This window comes from Nematolebias whitei, chromosome 5 (genome assembly GCF_014905685.2).
Source record: "Nematolebias whitei isolate Nwh7 chromosome 5, NemWhi1, whole genome shotgun sequence".
Lineage (NCBI taxonomy): Eukaryota > Metazoa > Chordata > Actinopteri > Cyprinodontiformes > Rivulidae > Nematolebias > Nematolebias whitei.
The window spans coordinates 7802358-7819807 of record NC_056502.1 but is presented as its reverse complement, the minus strand read 5'-3'; the positions used below and the strand labels follow the sequence as shown (position 1 = coordinate 7819807).

Below are 17450 nucleotides of genomic sequence, written 5' to 3'. Positions count from 1 at the left end.
ATATATATATATATATATATATATATATATATATATATATATATATAAAATACAATGTCACCAAAAATGAAAGTAACATTATATAAAGTCAACCATTTTAAACAGTTACAGTAAGATGGAAAAACTTAAACTTTGGTTTGAACTCTTCTTCTGATTAAATTCTTCTTCTTTCAACTGTTCCCTTCTTCATAGATCACCACAGAGAACTGTCTCACACGAAGACCTGACAATTGTTTTTACGCCGGATGCCCTGACGCAACCACAGACCACCGAGCTACCACAGCCCTCTGTGTGGAGCAGAGAGCTGCCATCTAGGTCGCCTGGGGGAGCAGATGGTGGGGGTTAAGGGCCTTGCTCAAGGGCCCAGAGTGGGGCAAATGAGGGTGGAGGCAGGTGTAGGTGCGTCACCTTTCCTACCCACATTTTGATGTTGACGGCACGGGGAGTTGAACTGGCAACCTTCCAATCACAGGTCCACCTTCTCTAACCACTGCACCACCACTCCCCCTAAATTATTTTCACAGTTATCAGACAAAATTATGCTCTTTGAGACAAAGCATTGAAACTATTATGATAATAATTATAATTGCTTTGGAGTGATCAACATACAGACCATTAGGAAATGAAAATTTAATAAAAAGTCTGAATTGTGAAAAACATTTGGCTGTAAATAAAGATTTAAATTCTGAAAGGGAACCAACAAAAACATAATAATTATCTTTTAAGATGTTTTAGCTTATATAGTTTTACCTGTGCAGGTTTTCCTGTATTTAGGTTGATTTATTTTAGACAGCAGAGCTTTACCTACATTTATGACAACTACACAGTACAGATATTTCAAAATTAATGGGAATTTATTTTAGGCAATGCAGATTTTTCTACATTTATGGTAACTAATTTTACGCAGTGTAGCTTTTACACAGTGCACAGTAATTTATTTTGGGAAGTGCCGTTTTGTCCACATTTACGGTAATTTGTTGTGACATAACTTTTCAAGCATTTACTGTATTGCTACGTTTGGCCTGTGGTTTCTCTGCAGCGAGTAGCTGCCAGCTGATGAAGAGGTACAGGAAAAGACCAAATGAGTGTAAAAAAAAAACTATTGACTATTACTAAAAGAAATGTTTAACTGTATTCTGAAATTTTTATTAAGGACAAAAATTTGGAGGAATATGATCCAGCTAAAGAATTCATACTTGTTTTTTTTATTTAATTAATATTAATTTTCAAGGCCGTCATGTTGTGTTGATGGTAGCGCTGTCACTAACAAGAAGGTTGCTGCATCATATCCCAGCCAGGCACCTTTTGATGTAAAGTTTGCATGTTCTCTCCGTGCATGCTTAGGTTTTCTCCGGTTACTCCGGTTTTCCTTTCACAGACCAAAACCATACATGTTAGGCTAAGTGGTAACCAATTATTATATGTAATAATTTGTATTTTAATAACCTTTATTTAACCATGCAAATCCTATTATCACATATGATTTTGCAAGGGAAGCCGGGACCTGAAAACAGCCAAACATGCATGTTATTAGACTGTGGGAGGAGACCAGACATGTGACTTGAGACTTGTCCAGTATGTATCCTGCCTTTCACACACTAATTGTTAGAATAAAGACATCTACTTCTGCACAAACTGGAAAGGAGATAGAGTTAAAGTAAATAGATGGACAAACTGATGCCACTTGGGATAGTAAAGTTAAAAGTTATGTCAGCATCACCATAAAGATGTAGGTACCTTGCAACAACGTCTCAACATCTTTCATGCAACAGACAGGTGAAAACCCTGCAGAATTCAATTTAGTACATTAGTGCAACTTTTAACATGCAATGTTCAATAATGTGTAATAATTTGAAAATTATGTAATAATGTTTTTGTAACATGACTCAGGTCGTCTACATTTTGTGCCGCCACATCTACAAGTCACACACCTAACTAAATATTTTTTACGATATACTTATGGTCATTTGATGTGACTGAACTTACGGCAGTTAGTTGTTAACTGCATGTGTTATGTAAAGCATTTTACTTACATTTTATGTATAAATTGTGCTTTAAAAATTACATTTTTTTAGTATGCTCATTGCTACTTTAATGTGGGGAATTGTGACAGTGTTATACCGTAATTTCCAGACTATTGAGTGCGCCTGAATATAAGCCACGCCCACTAAATTTAAAAATAAAAAATATTTGTACATATATAGGCCACACTTGTGTATAAGCTGCTGGTGTACACATTGTAACAGGAGCTATTTACACAGAAATATTTTTTAAACTTTTAATTATATACGTACCGGTAACATACACAAATACGTACAGTCATTTTTTTTTTTCTGAACAGTGTCTGTAACACAGTTGGTTAAAAACAAAATAATAAATACGATAAATACAGTAGCCTACCAGGAAAAGTCATTGATCGCTATCGTCATTCCTCCTGTGCACTAAAACCACTAAAGTCGTATTCTTCAGTGTCAGGATTGAACAGCCGCAGAAAAACTTCATCCCACACGTCCTCAGTCTCTCTGTCGTCGTTGCTCTCAACGTCACTTTATTCTTGAGGCAAATGCGTGATTTATGATTCAAACTGATTTCGAGTGGCCACAAATACTTTGTTGTTTACGAGGAGGGAAACTCCCACAGGGTAGGACCAATGAAATCACGTTTTATTGGTCCACTGAGATCTGTTCATTAATTAATTTCATTGGTGAGATTTTTTTAACCTTTATGTATACAGATAGTCTCCTTGAGTCACGAGGATCCACTCCCCAAGAAAGAGGAGTATTGGGCGGCTATGCGAGTGCTCGGGTTTGACGAGGCTAAACGTTTTGGTGGCACGAAACTTGTTAACCCGTGAAAAAACCGAATCCATAAATTAGCTGCAGCGTTGTATAAGCCGCGGGGTTCAAAGCATGCGAAAAAAGTAGCGGCTTATAGTCAGAAAATTACGGTAGTTGGTCATTTCAAAATATGGCACACTACATGTAATTATATTGTGAAATTGCCATGTGAAAATACAGGTAAGTTTAATTTTCAAATTTTATTTATGTTCGTATATTTAATTTGGCATTATTAATGACATATAATAGTTTTAAATAAATCACACACAAGGCCTTGAATTAAAACAGTGAACATTTATATCATAATTTACACTTCTTTGACATTTTTGCACATAAATAACTTTGGAAACCAGAATGTAAACAAAGTTCTTACAGGATTCTCCTCTGGAGTTAAAGCTTTGACCAGAGAAAACATGCTTTGGTCATCAGAAACACAACGAAACAGACAAATGGAGTTAGAACTTCAACGTTCATGTGGTTGATGCACAACTGCTACAGAAAGTCACAGTTGTTTTAGTAAAATGAAGTTGGGTCTTAATGCAGTTTTGAGCAGTTCTGTTGACGTCACACACAGTGTAAATGTTACGAGCTTCGGCCTTGAAGACATAAAGTCAGAGGAAGGGACCAGTGCATAAAAGAGGGCCGAGGTGCTTGGGTATTCTTGACAAGGCAGCAGATGAAGGGGGCAAACAAAAATATTAACAAATAAAAACAACAAAATCTAAAGAATATATACAAAACTATGTGACAGAGCTAAAGAGCAAACACTTCATCATATACAAAAAGTTCACCTTCTTCAGCATTTTGATTCTTTAAGTCCTTCTTCCCTTGTTAAGATTGAGTCCTTTTGGTGTGCATTTGAAATAAAAGCCAAGTGAACTTTGGTTTTTAGCATATATAGTGTAAATTTCCAAATCTATTCACAAAATAAAGAAAAACAGGAGAAGGGGTACGGGGAAAACGCAGCTAACCAGCCTCCTGAGTCCGTTTTGTGCTACATGTTAAACAGGCTGCGCCGCTCGTTTGGACCGCGTGAAGAGCTGCTCTCCAGTTCAGTTTGGTTTTTTTCTTCAAGTAGAAAAGAAAAAAAAAAAATCTAATAAATAAAAACAAACGTTTACCCTAAGCTATTCCTTTAAACACACACACACACACACACACAAACATCACATACACACTGAGGTAACTGTTGTGAAAATTTTACAAAAAGAAAATGCCCTTTTTGTTCCATTTAAATTAAGGAAGCATCAGAAAAGGACACAAACTTCAGGTAAACTATTAAGGAGGGTTGAAGTAAAGCTCCTGTCTCCTAATGAACAAAAATATGTGCCATAATTTGGCAATTAAATTTTTTTTTTTTTTTTTTTTTTTACCATTTCATCCTGCCACTTTGGTTTCAATATTTAAAAAGATAAAACCCTGAAAAATGGACACCCCTGTTTCTGCTGGTCAGAGGCAACAGGACAAATAATGGGCATAAGAAAAGAACCACTATTTACAGAGAAATGGCCACAGGAAGAAGAAATAGAAAAATCAAAACTTATGTTCACATCCCATCAGTCCAACCATCCATTTCACTTATTGCTTTTTAAGACACAAAACAAAAAGTATAATAAATTAGATTACACAACAGCAATTTATCAAAAACAAAATAGATTTGAAGACACAAAGATCATACTATAATAATAATGGTAATAGAATTATATTAATTACATTAAAAGTTAATCCTCGTTTGGTGATTGTCTAAAAATGATAAATGCTGAAATCACTGAGTAGTCATGGGACAGTGTCTCTCGCAGCCCTGAGTATGTGAGTCCCTGATAGGTTGAAAACAGAGTGATGTCACTTCTTTTTACAACCAGGTATTTATGTACAGCTATTGCTCCTGGCAACAAGTCCATCATACAGTCTGAAATCTGTCTCTTGTACATAAAAGGCCATTTAGGCGATATCCTCTGACTCCTTCTTGACAGTAATGTTAGCAGCAAGTGGTGGGATGGGGCTGCTGTGCCGCATTTTGATTACCGACGTCTCGTTTGGGGACTCATAAGCACCATAACTTGCTGACAGCAGCTCTGTGGCGCTTCCGTTATGGTAGGAGTGGAAGTGGGGGGACTTGAGGTCAGTCTCCCTCCATACCATCCCCAAGACCTGCTTCTCTAACATGGCGTCCATCTCAACCCCTCCCTGCAGCTGCTCCAGTTGCTCTGCATGCTCACTTATGTCAAAGCGCTCGATCTCCTCGTTGGCGCGGTGGATCTCCTCCAATGAAGCCTGGCTGGAAACGTTTGGACTGTCGGAGCCAGAGTTCGCCGCCAAACAGTAACCCTTCAGGTGAAGTCGCAGGCTGCATAAGTGGATGTAGTGGTGATGGCAATTGGGACATTTGTGTGGTCGCTCACGGGAATGAAGGCGCTTGTGCAGCTTGAGGTGGACAAATTGCGTAAACTTAGCTGGGCAGAGTTTGCAGTGGTACGGCTTCTCCCCTGAGTGGAGGCGCAGGTGGGTTTTCAGGTTGCTGGTGCTGCTGAAGCGCTTGTGACATACCTGAAAGAAGAAATGAGTTAATTTAAAAACTGTCAGTAGCTTGTAGTAGCAACCAGTGAGCTAATTATTATAGTTTGATCATTAACTGTCCAAGAACTCAGCATGTTTTCAACAATATTTCCTACCTGACATTCATGCGGCTTCTCTCCAGTGTGGACCAGGTAGTGTTTTTGCAAGTGAGCAAGCTGAGTGAAACCTTTGTTACAGGTCTGACATTTGAAGGGTCTCTCGCCGCTGTGCACACGAAGATGAACCTGTGTCGAGGACAAAAAAACAACAAAAAACTTAGCTTTTCTGATAATCATCTTGAGGTTGTTTATATGTAGAAACATCTGGTGGCACTCCTTGCTCATTTAAGTTACATAAATGTGATTTGCTGCGTAATGATTACACGGCAATCTTTACAGCACTCAGGAATTTTAATAAGGTAATGAATCAGAGATCATGTCAAAAGATAACCAAAAAAAAAAAACAACAACTCCCAATCTCACCTTCAGATTTGACAGCTGCCCAAAGGTCTTACTGCACACGTTGCACTCATACTTGATTTTGCCATTTTGCTTTTTCAGAGGATAAGGCAGTGCCTTGTAGCCTGCTGAGCCTGCGCCACGCTTCACTTTGGTCAGGTTTATAGCCTCTTCATCAGAATGATGTTCGCTAGAATTGCCCAGGAGGGCAGAGGTAGGCTTAGTGGGCATCTGCTCGCTGGGAGGTGCTGTGCCAGCAGTCGGTGAGCCACTGGAAGGAGCATGGGCTGGTCCATGCAGGTTAGGGTGCATGGTATAGGAGTTGTGAGGCCCTGCCTTGTCTTTCAAGGTAGTAGCGGCAGAAAAGGCACTGGTGGGCCCAGGAAGTAGGAAGTCTCTGTGGCCAGAGATAGAGGAGGGGTGCACAGGTTCAGGCATAAGGAAGCGCCTCCCTGCTGGGTCAGAAGGCAGAAGGGGCACATGAGGGGGTAAGAGGTTGCTGTAGACAGGGTATATCCTGGGAAAGATTCCTCCTATGGCAGGGACGCCGCCAGGTAGAGGATAGTGATGGGGAAGAAGGTAACGAGAGTAGGGGGCTCCCGAAGTGTAGAATGGTGACGAGAGTGTGGCAGATGGAGGGGAGTAACCAGTGTAGGAACTCAGTCCTGTGGGATAGAAAGAAGCAGGTGATGGTGCTGGTCCAGAAGGGCTACCTTGAGGACTGCTGTCTGGGCTGCTTCTTGCAGATGGACTTGGGGTGGCTGAAGACTGTTTGCCAGGGGAATGAGTTAAGGGGTAAACAATCTGACCAGACTTGTGGCTAAGGAAGTCTTCTGAGATGTGAAGATGTGGTCTGAGATGTGGATAGATGGCCCGGGGGTACAGGGGGCGATCTGGGCTGTCAGCACAGCGAGGGCGGGTAGGGAGGGGACGGCTGGGCTCCCTCTTGGTGGTAGATGAGGAAGAGGTGCTGTTGGTGCCACGCAGAATGGAAAGGACACTGTGCTCTCTCTTGGGAGGGCTGGGCGTTAATGCGACGGGAGATGGGCTGAACACTTCAATTCTGCTCCCCCGTCTGTCCACCTGCTGCTGCTTCACCTCTAATAGCGACTGCTCTGCAGAGACAAACAAGAAGAAAATAGGTCAGCATATTCATAACATAATTGTAAAAAAGCATAAAGGCTTCCAAAAATGCCATATGGTTTGCATAGAAACCAAAGAAGTCCACTTTTTGCTTTTGACATAGCGGAACCATCAGCTCTAACATTCTCTTAATCCTGATGTGTGTTTGAACATCTTGGTGTTAGGGAACACCATAAGTAACTCAGTGGGGTAATTAGTTTGACAGAATTGATGAATGAGGGTAAGGGGCAAGAAAAGGAGCAAAACACAGGAAGCGAGGCGTGACATCTGCCTTTAGGCATTGTGTGTTGTGCATGCGATGTGTGGGTGTCTATAAAATCAAGATAAAATCAGAATGGTGGCAGACAGACAGACAGGGCTGATGGAGGGTTTCCTGCTGAAGATATCTTCAGAAAAAGCTTGGCCTCCACTTGCCCTTCCCAAACGCACACAAACACACCCACACCATGTGGCAAGGTACACACACAAAGGCGCCTTCAGATAAAGACCTCTGTCTGATTTGTTGACTCTTCCTCTTCTGGACAACTTGCACACACTTCTGATCATGCTCTTACTCTCCAGCTTTTTCTGCTCATTTGCTATTGTTTCCAGGTCGAAGGGTAAATTAGAGAGCTTCCTCCCTAGTCACTCACACCTACTGTCTTCTCTCCATGATGAAAGAGTGGATTAGGGGTAACGTTCACACACATTTTAAAAGCCCCAGGATGTCAGTTAGCTGCACATCTCGGCTGGTTAATTGCCACAGAAGAGCTTCAAAAATGCAGCCGTCTATTATCTATAAGCTCTTTTACTGCCCAGTCAACTCTTTATACTATAAGGTCGCCCAGAGGGGAGTGTGCATGTGGGAGAGAGTATAAGAAAGTGGGTGTGAGTGATGCCAGCACTGGTGAAATTTGCTCCAAACCTCTCACATACCGTACACACATAACGCAAGTGACCCTTTTCGTCAGTAGAATAACGACAGTGTGTAAACACCGAGGTTATCATTTAGCCCTCCTCCTCCTCCCCCCCCCCACCATCCCTCTTCCAAAAAACAAACATGGCAGCCATCTTGAAGATATCAATCTGTCAACACGGCCCTTCTGCCAGGAAGTTCAAGTAGTCAACCGAGTGGGTAGGAGGTGCAGCTCTGCCTCCCCCAAGCCTTCCCTCCACCTTCTTTCTGGTCTTTTTAAGTGGCATATATATGAGGGTTATTGCCAAACACCGACACACACACACACACAAGCACTGCATGTGTTTGAGATAAAAAGGAGAGTGCAAATGCGTTGGCATGTCACTCTTAAATTAGCATTAAGTGTGGGTAGAGAGAGTGTTTTAGTCTGTAGACCAGGCTATCTTTGAACTCACTCACATGGATGACAGGTGCTTCGAGTGCTAAAACCTAACAAAAGGCAAGGTAAAAAGTGAAAGAGTGTGAAAAAAGGAAAGGAGAAAGTGAGGGAGGGAGACAGAGGTTCATGCTCAGTCATTTTGTTCACATGCGTATGCACAAAAGTCTGCTCTTGTAATGACTGTGCTGGAATAAGCCCATGCAAAGAGGAAAAAAAAAAAAAAAAAAACAATACTGGCAACAGTTGTCTGCACCTTCTTAGGAATTAGGAGATCACCTGGTTGGGTTCAGAAACTTTGATGCCCCCTTTAGGACACCAGGTGGAATTTTACCAGATGATCACAATGATTGTTTTTTAATTGAAGGAGAAGTTTGTGATGAACCAAATTAACCAAAAATCAATGCAAGCTAAAAAAAAAAAAAAGATTGTCTCACTGATTTGAAAGTTAAGCAGGTCTGCAGGTTAAAAAAAAAAAATCTTATGAATTATGTAGATATCTGTATTTGTCATATGTGTGCAGGTCGTTCCAAATTGCAGTTATTCATAGCAGAAACTTCTTGATGCCACAATCTGACAATGAAATATACAGTCTAGCTCAGGGGTCTGCAACCTGCGGCTCTGGAGCCACATGTGGCTCTTTGGTCCCTCCACAGCGGCTCTTTCAAGCTTTGACAAAAACCAACACAAAACTGAATTCTATGTTTAAAAAAATCACTAGTCTTAGCAGTTTTCTTGTCATTTCCATTGCATATATGTGGATACTAGTACTAATACACATGAGTAAATTATACGCTAACGTTATGCTTTATTTCTTCAAAGTAAGATGATAATACTCAATACAACAATTTCCTGCAGGATCAATAAAATTCTATCTTATCTTATCAATGACTCCACAATTTGAAAAAAAAAAATGCATAAGGCTGCACAGTTTGTTTTTTTATTTAAAAAAAAATTTAGCATTTTTTTTCTTTACAAGAATCCAGTCGTCTGTGATAGACTTGCGAATTGGACATGGGGCACCAGTGACCCCCTGCAACTCAAAAAGGAAGAAGCGGGTAAAGCCGATGGATAAATAGATGAATGGATGGATGGATGGATGGATGGAATCCAGTCTTTTCTTTTGTCTTAAAATGTAAAAATATCAATTAATGTTAAAAATCATTGGATGTTTTTAGTTTTATAATTTCACACCTACTGGCCAGAAAAGCCCCCTCTAACAAACGTTAAGTGGCCCATGGGCCACCAGTTGATAATGACAATTGTAGCAGGTTTTGTGGCTCTGGACACGTTCGATTTAGCGAACGAAAGGGCAGAAATGGCTCGTTTGATCGTAAAGGTTGCAGACCCCTGGCCTAGCTGCTCAGCGTGAATGATTTTGTTGCATGTAATTCAGCGCGCAACATTAGAGGGATTCATCACGGAAGCATCCTCTCCTTTTGCCTTTTGCCCACGGAGTTTCAGTCTAACGTTACGTCAAAACAACTGTGGGTTTTCTTGGTTTCACTCAGCAAATGCCATTATTTTGGGCTTCATTAGCACTGCGAACCTCTTGACAGCCACCGAAACAGTCAATCCTTACAGTCATTTTAAGATTGTAAATTCATAACAGGGAGATGCCAAGACTTGAAGCAAGTCTGTTTTAAAGTCAGTGGCAGGCTAGAAGAAACCAGCCGGGCTTACATGACAGATGAGGCTAATTAAAGACGACTCATAGGTTGTGCACAGTGTGCTGAGAAGGGGCCATCAGGGGGTCCTTTCTACCATTGTCCCCCAGGTCATGCGCATTAGTCCCTGGGTAGTGGAGTCACTGTGGCTGGGTGTCGTGGTTCCTCTGCCACCTATTAGCCTGCAGTCACACCTGGAAACCTCTCAGCTCCCACTCGCTCTTTGTTTTCCTCTTAGTTTGCGCTCTTTGATCAGCCTAACCGGAGTAGAACAGTGCAGTCTGCTGTCATGAATTTGTTTGCAGAGTGAGCTTTATGTGACTTTTACAACTGATTTTTAAAAGTTGGACTGAGCTGCTTTATTTAGAAACACAATATTTATGTACGAAGTGTAAAACTGTGAATCAAAGGAAAACTTTGGGATGACTCAACGATGTTAACGAAGAGACCGAGTCGAGCAAACACGCTCTGTCTCTGCTGCTTTTATTGAGGTTAAGCAAGGTTGTGTGAGCTTTTATGTGAAAAGTGGGTCTTTAAGTGTCTAAGACTGTGGCATTAGGGGCCATATACCCCTGTGTGTAATTACACTGTCACTGGCACACACACAAAAACACAACGATGGCACTGACAGAGATGAAAGGTTGTACTCTTGTAAGTGTGTGTGTCTGTGTGTGAAATAATGACAGGCTAACAGTGAGAGAGGAAGGAGACATAGCGACACTCTAAAACACTGTTAGGCTTTAAGAGCGGCGACAGGACACACTCAAGACACATGCACACATGTTGATTTAGTTTTTTTTTATGAAAGATGGTCACTACTTTGGGCTTTTATCAAAGTCTACAGCCATTTTTTCTGAATACGTGTCAGCAGTGATGCTCCTTAGCTTATCCGTCTCATTATTCATCAATAAATAAAGAAAATAAACTTGAACTTACTAAGTTTCTGCATCATCAGCTCTCCTGACGGCGGGTACTGCAGGCGTCGGGCGAAGTCGTGACAGTACCAGACGAGCAGCTCGGCGCCAGCAGGTACGGGCTTCACAGTGTAGAAATAAATCTCCATGCCGTTCTGACACGCGGCCAGGTTCTGCTCGGCGGCGGAGTGGGCCGGGTTCACGTACCGCATCCAGTTCGAGCGCGTCTCATCCAGACCATCGACAAAGTGATGAAACTCGCCATCCGCATAGATCTGGAATTAAAAAAAAAAGATGTTAGTTTTTTACTTTAAATGCACTGAAAATAAAATGTTTATTGTTCTATCTATTGTAAGAATTTGTAAAATGAATATGTAAGAAAAATTAGATAAATGCCACAAAAAAGATTTTTTCAACATCTAAGCTATTTTTTTCTTGAAAATTTAAATCAGAACTATAAAAAACAAGCATGAAACGTTTGTAACCAACCACGTTATTGTTTAAAAAAAAAAACAGTAAAGTAGTCCCTTGTTTATCGCAGGGGATCCATACCCGGAAGCGATAAGAGAAAAACCGCGAAGTAGGAATAGTAGTACAAGTAGTAAGTAGTTTATTTTAGTATTTATATATTAAGGCATTTTAAACCCTTCCCACACTCGTGCAATATTCTAAACAATGTTTCTAAACGCTCTAAAAGAGCACATAATGTCATGATTTCAGCTCCCTGCCTCCTCTGCTCTTTGCCACCTGCAAGCGTTCTTGGCCACACCCACTTCTTTGCTCTGCACGGAGAACAGCTGATCAGCTGCAGCAGGAAGTTTATCCTGCAGTATGGGTGGTACAGAGGTGCTAAATAATTTTAAATCAGCCATCAATCAGCCAATTGTGTGTCATGTCCAGTCTTATTTTGAAAAACCGCGATGGAGCGAGTCCACGATAAACAAACTGCGAAGAAAAACGTAAAAAGTTAAACGTTTAGTTAACGTTTTTCTTAGTTCATATCTTAGATCTTATTGCTGTTTTTCTTTTACATTTTATACTTTTGCTGGATGTAACTGGGACACTGTGTACACAATTTCGTTCCACCGCATGCACCACATGTGGTGCGAATGGCAAATAAAGAACCTTGAATCTTGGAAAGTAGCGAGGGACTACTGCATTAGAGCAACAAAGCTTTTGAAGAAGTTACAAAATTTGCCAAAGAGCATCTAAAACAATTTGATGTAAGTTAAATAATTAAGAAATACATTCAGTAGTCTAAGCCATGAGTAAAAAAAAAAAACTAAAATTCTGTTGTAATACTACAACAAATGAAGAGAATCACAGAGAACTTGCACTGAGCAGATTCTAGGTTTGACTAATTTAACAACGTGTTTAACTGTTTCTTTTTTAATCTTTTACCACGTCTATGTCTTCATCACCTTTAGCGAGACACCAAAGTAAGACAGAAAGTCTGAAACGGAGATCCGCTTTTAAAATGAGAAGGGAACTCATTTTCTACCACTCCTCTCCCACATAGACCTCTTTTTTAAATTCTTCCTCAGTATTTACCTCTCGTTTCTCTTGCATCGCCGTGTGCTGGTGAGAAAGTGAGATATGAGCATGAATGGAACACCTTGGTGACTTTAGTTTCTGCCTGCGGTTACACTTTTTCTTTTTAGTCGAGTCAAACCCACCACACACTCAGCGCGTGGGCGGCAGTCAGGTAGGAGGTTTGTGAGCGTGTATTGTCTCACTGCCAGTTACCGGTAGTGATGAAGCATGTTTTAACTGTGTGCAAGTGTGACTTGACTTACAGGAACCGTGACGTGAAATGTTATTTGTGCGAAGGTGACATCACATCCCCGTTTTTTTCTTTCCCTCCTCGTACACGCAGAAAAAAATAAACAACAAGCCGGGTTTCCTGTTCAACTGACTGACTTTAGACGTCACAGGAAGGGGTCCCTCCGGCTTCGGAGGAAATGCATGTGTGTTTTGAAAGTGTGTACTCACCCTCCAGAAGTACTTGCGGTTGGCGTCTTTGGGTACGCTGTCCGCTGTGTAAATCTCGCCCACCAAGGGACCGAAGCGAGTTCCTTTAGGGATGTACTCCCTGCTGCACACGCCGACCACCTATGAAGACGTGCAAAAACACAGGTTAAAAAAAAAAAAAAAACACCATTACGCATCAACACCCAGAGTCGAAGATGAACGAACGCACTTCACGTCATCTCCGCCGTGCGTTTCACCGACCGGAGAATAACGGTAAAAAGCTTTTTCTCTTTCAAATCTCTTTCCCGCGTCACCTCCAGTGGTCGCCACATCAAAACAAAAACCGCTGCCACTTCAGACGCTTCAGGGGAAAACGTTGAGACGATCAAACGAAATAAAGAATCGTCTTGGTTTTTTTTTTCCATTTTGCTTCTTCGCGGCGTAATTCACAATCAAAGAACACGAGGAGGAGAAAAGAGAAGGATTATGTGGTGACTAGACATTAAGCTACACCCATAGCTCACATTTTCTTCATGCTAAACCCACGCAAACAAGTCTTTCCCAAACCCCCTTGTTCCCTGGTGATGTGGGAAATCCCCCTCTTCCCCCCTCCGCAGGACCAGACTTGAGGGTGCATCAGTGCATGTGCACAAACCCTTTTCCTGACAAGCTTTTTGCAAAGCGCTCTGTCCCCTCTTTGGACCAAAAATTGGTTTTCTTTGATCGGCTTTTCCCTTCTTCCTCTCCGGATCACAATTAACATGAGCAGATAAGCAAAACACACTCCTCTTCTTCTTCCTCACTTCAGTTCCTCATTGGATAAGCCACTGATGAGAAAATCTATGCGATGGTGCCGATTTACCGACAAATTCACAGTATCTATCGACAAAGCTGCAACCTTTTGACCTGCGATCAGGCACTTTTTTTTTTAAACTATTAGGAAAAACACAGCGTGCATTAGCAGCATGACAGCTCAGTGGTTTGCACTGTTGCCTCACAGCAAGAAGGTCCTGGGTTCAATCCCCGGTTGGACCTGGTGTGTTTCTGTGTGGAGTTTGCATGTTCCTCTTGTGGGTTTTTTCCGGGCACTCCGGTTTCCTCAACATGCATGTTAGGCTGCCTTCAGGTTCAGGCCTCCCTTGTAAAAGAGATCTGTGATCTCAATGGGATTTGCCTGGTTAAATAATTAAAGGTTAATAAATTAAGAGCACATACTGAAAAATGTAAACTATGTGGTCTTAAATGAATTGGACAAAAATGAAAGTCATTTTTTTTGCACTTTTGGCTATCTGATGGAAGAAAATATGGACAAATGAGCCTCGTGATCTGCTTGCCTCCAAAAGCAAAAGTACAGTAAAATGTTGAGCGTTCAGGCAGCACCTTTTGTTTTCTGTCCCTCTGTGTCCCAACCTCACTTTCAACCTTTGCTTGTTTGACATTTTGACGTTTTCACATCCAGATTGGTCAATGACACAAAATGTTATCATGTTACATTTGGTAAAAAAAAAAAAAAAAAGGTCACGGCTGACTGTGAGGTGAGAGGGAGGTTGACGGAGGAGCTATAAAACTTAATAAAAAAAAGAATTAACCTTTATTTATACAGGTAGTCTCGTTAAGTCACGACAATTTGTGTTTTGATATTTACTCCCCTTTTCAAAAAGGAGGAACGCAGTATGCTGTAACTTGTCAATATGTCTGATATGTTGCCATTAATTTACAAATAAGTAGACTTTGGCGATGCAGGACTGCGCCCCCTGCCTGTAGAGGTTGGGATTTCAGGCTGGAGGGGATTCCATGAAACATGAGACAGGTCTGAGCCCCTTCCCCATTTTCTCAGGTGATAAATGAGTTCTCATGATTGGATTCAAGCGGATGAAACTGTTTGTAAAAAGTGCGTTTGTGTGGAAATCTAGCTTTAGGCTCTTTATGGCCCACACGCGCACACATTCCTCGTTTCTCTTTGTGTACGTGAAAATTTACAAGACACAACCACCCCCCTCCGGCTGTTTATCATTGCATGAGCCACATCTGACTCATTCCCTCACATACAGACAGCTTTCTCTGCCTGCATGTTTTGTGAAAACCTGCGACTGGAGGGAAAGTGTTCCCGTCTGAGTGTTTGTGTTCCTCTGACCTCCTTGCTGCCTGCCAGGTGTTTGAAGACCAGGTTCCGGGGCAGCGACGCCTCTGCTCGTGTCGTCGTCATCGTGGCGTCACTGTCTGGCCCCGCCTCCAACGCCGTGTCTTTGACAATGTATATGCGCTTTTCCTCAAACTCCTTCTCTGTCCATTGCGTCATGTCTGCCTCGTCCATGTCCATGTCGACGTCGGTGTCAGTCATCGTCTCGCCTCCATCTGAACTTGTGGAGGCCATCTTGGCGCTGTGGTCATCCTGGTCCATGGTGTGCGCCCCCTCACTGGTCAACATGGCCGAGCTATGAGAGGTCGCCTGGGGAAAGAGGGGACAGGAAGAAGTGAGCCTTTTACTCTTCTGATCTTTTCTTTGAATATTTATTTATATGAACATATTTCTGGCTTTGCAGAGAGCGCAACATCACTGTTGAGGATTGGGGGGGGGGGGGGGGGGGTAAAGAAGAAAGAAAGAGTTGAAAGGGAAAAGGCAAGATGGGAGTGCATGCTGCTGTACTTAAAATCAAAAGAGATGGTATAAAAAAAGAGAAATGTAAAAACAGGAAATTGAAGACGGAACAATGATAGGGTTGATCAAAAAGTACAAAACAGATGATAAAGAAAGCAAAGGCAGAGAGAGAAAACAGAGAAGAGGAAGAAAAAAGATAGGATTGAAAGGATTGGGCGGGGGGAAGATAAGAAATAAAAAGAGGAAAGATTAGGATGAAAGAAGATAAAACGCAGTGATGAGGAGGACAAAGCGAAGAGGAAGATCAGTGATTATTACTTGTGGTGACTCAGTAGGGCGATCTGACTAACAACAGTGTCACACGCACACACACACACACGCACACACACACGCACACACACACACACTTGCAAAATGATACAAAGAAACAGTCGGCAAACATCTTGTCAATTTGGGTAACGGGACTCATTTATTCACTCACAGATGACAAAGTTTAAAATTCAGTATTAAAAAAATGAATATATATATATATATATAATTACACACATAATCGATTAATGTTATTAAATATTGTAAATAGAATTAAAACGTCACTCTTTCAATCCGTCATAGAGATTTATTTATTAAAACTAAACTACTTCAATTCATTCAGGTTCCAAACTTTTAGAATACATTTATTAAGCAGTAAGATTGAATTTGATGCCATAAAAAGTTAACGATTATTTCTATTATTGCTTTTTATTAACTACATTTCTCACTTTTCGTCTTTCTTTCTCACACCAACAACTCCTCAGAGTCTTTTATTTGCATCCACTCAGCATTTATCAGATTTTTTGATTAGAGACGAGGTGAAGTTTCCCAGGCAGCACCGACATGTTTCCTCCCTCCTTGCCCCCCTCCCTGTATCTCCCAGGGGTTGAAGACGGAGGAAGGAAATGCTGTCTGTGTCTGAATGAAGCTAAAATTGGAAGCAGAGTGGCGCGGCAGCGGAACCGGCAAATCATCCCGACTACCGGCGCGTGCGTTCTTGTGTGCGTGTTGGGAATGGACTGAGGGGTGGGGGGAGAGATGAGGAAGGGAGCGTCAAACTTTTCCATTTGGGGGGCCATGGCAGCGCAAACAAAACTTCAAACATGATCCCACCCAAGACTATCCCACACACACACAAACACGCTGCCTGTCCCACACAGATGAGTGTAAGGCAGCAAATCCTCTGTGAGTTCTGCACAGTTTGCTAAAACACAAGCAATTATCTCACATCCAACTGGTTTCTCCAAATTAAATCTGATGAAGAGTAATTTAAATAAATGTAGACGTCCCAGATCCACTCAAGGCCAAAATCATCCTAAAGGAAAAAAACTTCCCTTATTACAGATTTGAAGGCAAAACAGTCTTTAAAACTTAAAAAAAAAGTTGATCTAAAGCTTTAAAACAGCTGTAAATTGATACAGCCAATTATTAAAATTGCATTCAAATCAGAAAAAAAATCAGATATTTGACTTGTAAAACGTATTAAATTTCCAGAGTCATCATTTGTCCGTTTTTTTTAATACAGCAACAGGTTTTTGCTCCTTTTGCCATTTAAATGAAGCAAAAATGATTTTTTCTTCTCCTCAGTGTTTTTGCTTTCAGCAAAACTCTGAATCGTCGTTTTGCATAACAGCTGCAGGGTCGAAAACTAAGAGTGAAACCAAGAATCAAGCAACAATTCATCTGCTGTGCTTTCGACCAACTGAAAACATAAAAGCTGAGTAAGAAGGAATTCAGTGAACTTTAAAGAAGCTGAGAAAGAGTCCCAATAAATCAGGGAAAAGCTAAAAAAAACACGTTTTCTCCATTAAAATCTACGTTAAAAGACTAAAATTACTGAAATGTGAAGAAACAATTGAGAAAATTATTGTAAAACAAACCGAGTTAAAATATCATTTCCAATAATCTCACGAACTGAGCCATAAAAACTCAAATATTTTCATA

The 17450-nt window shown here is 41.2% G+C and overlaps 1 protein-coding gene across 1 annotated transcript; it reads right to left on the bottom strand.

Moving 5' to 3' along the window:
* Positions 1-3961: 3961 nt before the first annotated feature.
* On the bottom strand, positions 3962-15327 carry prdm1a (PR domain containing 1a, with ZNF domain; the record flags this gene model as incomplete). The annotated part of the gene is given in 6 exon segments (XM_037676762.1): positions 3962-5384; positions 5510-5638; positions 5876-6966; positions 10929-11181; positions 12899-13018; positions 15012-15327. Coding segments are annotated over 6 exon segments (2515 nt in total), but the record flags the coding sequence as incomplete, so codon positions are not given.
* Between the last annotated feature and the right edge of the window lie 2123 nt (positions 15328-17450).